The sequence below is a fragment of the Cynara cardunculus genome (genome assembly GCF_001531365.2).
Source record: "Cynara cardunculus var. scolymus isolate 2C chromosome LG 11, CcrdV1, whole genome shotgun sequence".
Classification (NCBI taxonomy): domain Eukaryota; kingdom Viridiplantae; phylum Streptophyta; class Magnoliopsida; order Asterales; family Asteraceae; genus Cynara; species Cynara cardunculus.
The window spans coordinates 2377784-2383417 of record NC_037538.1 but is presented as its reverse complement, the minus strand read 5'-3'; the positions used below and the strand labels follow the sequence as shown (position 1 = coordinate 2383417).

At 30.4% G+C, this 5634-nt stretch overlaps 1 protein-coding gene across 1 annotated transcript in view; it reads right to left on the bottom strand.

Moving 5' to 3' along the window:
• The window catches only part of LOC112521264 (linoleate 13S-lipoxygenase 2-1, chloroplastic-like), a 10712-nt gene extending 5078 nt beyond the window's left edge, over positions 1-5634 (bottom strand). The window contains exons 1-3 of the mRNA XM_025130024.1: positions 5236-5634; positions 3948-4216; positions 541-784 (exon numbers count right to left, since the gene is read on the bottom strand). Coding sequence (XP_024985792.1) covers positions 541-784; positions 3948-4216; positions 5236-5629 — 907 coding nt within the window. The 5' untranslated portion in view covers positions 5630-5634. The remainder of the gene's footprint in view (positions 1-540; positions 785-3947; positions 4217-5235) is intronic.

Here is a 5634-nt window from a genome sequence, read left to right as displayed (position 1 = left end):
GTTTTATTTGAATTAATGTAATCTTTTTGATGTAGAGTTTATTAATTAAAAAATTGTCGTTTTTATTTTAACAAGTCTTCATTAAATAAATTAATTACTAATTATTTATTATTACAATGTGTATTTACAAATTATAATTATTGTTATAAAAAAATAATAAATAAAATATGTTATTTTAACATGAGGTCTATAAATTTGGTGTTTTTTTTTAATTGTTGTTAGAGTTGAGTGTTTTTTACTATTAATGGGCTCATCATATTTGGTGTTCTTTTTGTGTTTAGGTTGGAGATGGTCTAGGTAAACGCAAATTCCATAGGCGAACGTATACAAACTTGAATTCAATTATTGTATCCACCGAGCACAATATAAATTTATTTACATAAATATATACATGTTTTTATTTATGATATTACTCCAGATTCATTGAGTTCCAATTAATCTTCTTGGATACTTGTATCAATTTATGATTGATAAACCTTAATGGATCGTCATATTCCCGGTGGGAGTATCGATGGTTATCCCGGAGAAGATGATGGATACCTGATTTAGTGCGGCGGCGGCCGGTTTTGCAACGCCTAGGGTAAGGGAAATCCTTGGTCCCAATCACCGGACGAGCCAACTCCGGCTTCTTGTCAGGATCGCCGAGATCATTATACACATCATAGTCGTAAATTCTATCATGCTTTTTGCGAGGACCATCAAGGATACCATCGCCTCGAAGGCTTGCTAGATCTTTCCCTCGGAAAACCTTCAGCCCACTCGGAGTTTCCGATGGTAGGTACGACTGCGTCGCAAATACAAAACATTAAACCAACTCCAAAATTTTGTCTTTTAAAATAAATAAAAATAAAAGAGTAAATTACGGATTTGGTCCCTGTGGTTTTATGGTTTTTACGAAAATGTCTCTAAACTTCATTTATTATATATTAGAACTCGTCGTATATCGTTTTGTTGCGAATCGATCCCTCCTTCTAACGACCATCCTGTTCCTCCATTAACTTTAAGGGCACTTTCGTCCTTTTCCATTTTGTGTCTTTACTCGAGGGACCAATTTCGTAAAGCCCACACAAACCATATGGACCAAATCCTTAATTAAGTCTAAAAAATAAAAAAGTTATACTTTGAGTTTATTAAAATTAAGTAATTATTATACTTATATATATATATATATATATATATATATATATATATATATACACACACACACTATATTATAAAACATTTGACAAAAACTGTTAAAAATCATTTTTTATGCATGAAGTATTGTTTATTGATGCATATTACTTGAAACTCAATATTTCAATTAAATTGTGTATAGGTACAACTTATTAAAGTTTCATATTTAAGTTCGTGTAACTAACTGCAGATAAACATAATCAAATAGAATAAACATCTCATTTTAAATATAAATAATCAAAAATATAATTAGGATAATTATTTAGTTCTAACAGAATACTTAATTATCATCTTAAAGAAATTATTTTTTTAATCAAAAATAATTAGTTCGTTATTAAACTTCAATTAAATTATAATAAAAAATTGAATTAAATAAATTACACAAAAACGATAACTTCTAAATAGTTAATTTGATAATAATATTGATTATCTTTTTAATTTTATAATATCTTCATATTTATATTTCATTTAAAAATAAAATAAAAACATTTTTTCTCAAAACCCCATAAAATAGTATCTCGTTGCATTGCATGTGTACTTTTCTAGTGTGTGTGTGTGTGTGTGTGTGTATATATATATATATAGTGAGATTTAGAACATAAATGATATCTATGAACATTAGATTAATTGATTCAATATATATGAAGAAATGGACATTTACAATAATATTTTTTAAACTAAAAAACCTCTGTCCTACCTATTTTGTACTGGAAAAAAATCAAAATATAAACAAAAATCGAGCAAAATAAATTTCACCAAAAAATAATCATATTTCTCACTAATTTGGCATCCATATTGATATATTTTTTTCATCCATTTTTTGTGGTTTTCAGGTTTTTCGTTTATTTTTTATTGAGAGAGAGGGTTGAGTTCAGAGGAAAACGCTAAATAAATGAAAACCGGAAAATTATAAAAAAAATGGATGAAAAAATAAATCAATGTAGTGTAATTTATTTCGCCCGAATTTTGTTTATATTTCATTTTTTTCGAAAAAAACATGGGCGATGACATTTTTCTTAATTTAAAAAAGATTATTCTAAGCGTCCACTTAATTACACTCGTTGAATCAACTAGTTTAATGGTTGATGGAGGTGGTTTCTTCTAAATGGTTGAGCCTCGCTATGTATAACACACACACACACACACTCTCTCTCTCTCTCTCTCTCTCTATCTCTTTATGTATATATATATATATATATATATGTGTGTGTGTGTGCGCGCGTGCACATATGTGTGAACATACATGCATATACGCACACACAATACATATTATTTATTAATATAAACTTAAAGTATAATAATTAATTAATTTAATAAATTCAAAATATAAAAAATTAATATTTTTATTTTTAGACTTCATTATGGATTTGGTCCCTGTAGTTTGTGTGGGCTTCATGAAATTGGTTCCTCAAGTAAAGACGAAAAAAGGCAAAAGGATGAAAATGCTCTCAAGGTTAACAGAGAAACTGGATGGCCCAAGAATTCTTCTTACGGCTAGATCTAATCTCCTAGCGCAGGAAGGAAAAAGAATTTTGCGCTCTTCCTAAGGGCGAGGAAACCTTCGCACACATCTGTTACCTTTTGGGAGGCCTACGTCTCATAGAAACTGTCTACCTGAGACTGTCCCTTGGCCCATACGTCCTGACATAAGGTTAGAATTCTAGCTCTTCCAGAGTGGTAGATAGAGGGACCAATTCGTTACAAAACGACATACGACGAGTCCTAATCTATAATAAATAAAGTTTAGGGACCATTTTCCTAAAAATCACCAAACCACAAGGACCAAATTCATAATTTACTCAAAATTTTCATGTATATTAGTAAAACAAAATAGCTCCTATTAACAGAATTTCAAACGTAAACCATGTAAATTTATATATTGTACAAATCAATATCGACCTTTGATTTTTTAGACAATTACAGATAAAGTTGAAAGTAAATTTTGGAACCGATCATTGACATTGATTTGATAAATTACACGAATAATTAAGATTTCTTTGTATGATATGTAACACTATATGGTTTTTATTTGAAATAGTCTCGTAGCTAATATCTTATAAACTAATTTTTATATACCAGTTTTCAAAGACAAAAATCCATAAAATTACAACAATCACAAATATTGATCGCTCAAACCACTCCAAAACTACATTTACACTCTCAAAATATTTTAAGTCAGTGCCATCATATTGTTCATCCAAAAAAATTAGGCTCGGGAAAAGTGTCACCGTATATATTTTGAAACTAAAATGAGAACAAGTTTTCTTTGGTAGAGCTGGTTTGCAAGACTTTTATTTCACCCGAAATCGGATTCGAATTCTGTTAGTGTCATTTTCTTAGTAAAATGAAGTCACCATTTGAATAAATTTCTTTGTTTGTTCCTTATAGTTAAATGGTGTCACCGTTTGAAGAAAAAAAAATCCCTGTATTTATTTCTAATAGTCAAATTATGCAGTTGTTTCAAAAAAAATCTGAATCCATCGCTGAAAATAACGATACGTGAATGAAAAAGATAGATATCAACGACTCCTAAATAAGTTATATACAAAGCATGTGATAGAAAAGACAATCTCCATATAATATTTTTGTTGGTTTTAGATGGTTACGTATACATTCACGTCAATTCATCAACCTACGAGAAGGGACCATTTCAATATATTTCATCCTCGGCCATGCATTGCCTATCCTCTTGACTTTATAATTATAAATTTATTATTAAATAAATATTTTATTAAGGAGTATAATTAATTTAAGAAGGATAAAACGCAAACCTTGTTCGTGAAGAAAATACGTTTCTCAGCGTTATCGAATTTGGAATGAACCCATGAACTAGGATTGATGGTGATGGGGCCGTTGGAAAAGCCATCAAGTTTAATCGTCTCCAAATACATCTCTTTGTGATGTTCGTTTTCGATTAAAACCGCTCCAATCTCACCAAATTCCTTCGGTACCTCAAATTCCGCCACATATTTTACGTCTTTTAAGTCTGAGCTTAAGCGATGTGCATAATGTCTAATTGTATCCTTCATCAATCCCGTCTCTTTGAATAAAACAAAGAAATAGCATTTGTTAACGATGCATTTATTTATCATAAATCAATAAGATAATATAAGCAAACCATTTTTTTTAAATAATGGTTCGATAATTTTTTCTAAAATAAGTGATTTAATTTTAAACCAAATCTTTACCTTTTTATTTTTCTTAATTTAGTTTAAGATAAAAATTGGCTTTAAATCTTTATACTCAGTTTTTCAGTTTTTGTATTTGACATCCGGTTCTAAAATCAACCATCGTCTTTTTTTTCTTTCCAAAAGCGTACAATTATAAGTACGGGATATTAAATGATTAAATGTTTTCCAAAATACATATCTTCCTCTTTAAATGATTTTTTACCCAAAAAGATTGTGTAATAAATATGATAGTTTAAACGGTTAATTACTTGCAAAAGTTAACAAAAATAATTAAATTGTTAGGTTTAAATTCTCTTAATTAATCATCTTAATTATCATCCTAATGATAATATTTTGTAACATATGAACAATATATATTATCCATATTCCAAGGATGTTGTGAGAATAAGAGTTAATATAAGAAGTGTAAGAAAAGACTTGAACTATTGGGTCTTCTTAATTCTAAAACAGTCTATGAATTGCATTTAAAATAATAATATAATAATTCTCTTTCAGTTAGAATTAATCCAATTATATATATAGATTCTTTTTTATTCTTCTCGTCGTAACTTTGATTTTCTCCAAAACCCGCGACTTAAGGGGTGTTTGTGATTGCTTATAAAAATAACTTATTGACTTATTCCGGTGTGGCACCGGTAATAAGCACTTTTGAATGTTTGGATAAACAACTTATATCAGTGTCAAACCGGTAATAAGAAATTTTTGAAGAAGCTAAAATCTTCTCACTTATAATAATATGATAATAAAAAAATAGTTTGTTTCAAATAAAGAAATCCAATCTTTGCACATAAATTATGTCAAAATTAATGGCTTAATTGTATTTAATAATATTATATTAAATCATTATGTGTGAAGACTGAAGACTTACTATGGTCAACCTCGGCAGCAACAAGCTCCAAAAGAAGCGATTTGCCAAGCAAATCTGTTATATCGTCAAGTCCTTTCGTAAAATCTAGGCTGGAGATGACGCCACCCATGGTTACCTGGACTACGATAACGGCTTTCACTTTGGTGCTGCTTGACGTTTGGTCGGCGGCCATGGCTGGTACAGGTGGCGGTGACCGTGAAGCTGCATGGAAGCTCCTGCAGCGTTTGATAGGTAAAGGAAGCTTGTTGAGAGAAAGGAATGGGGTGGAGCTGCCTTTATCAACACCACCACCACAAGTGCTGCCATCCCCGGCGACGGCGAACACCTTGTGCCGCCGTGTGAGTAAGGATTGGGTGGAGTTTGAGTGGTGGTGGTGGAGTTGAGGTTTGAACATGATTG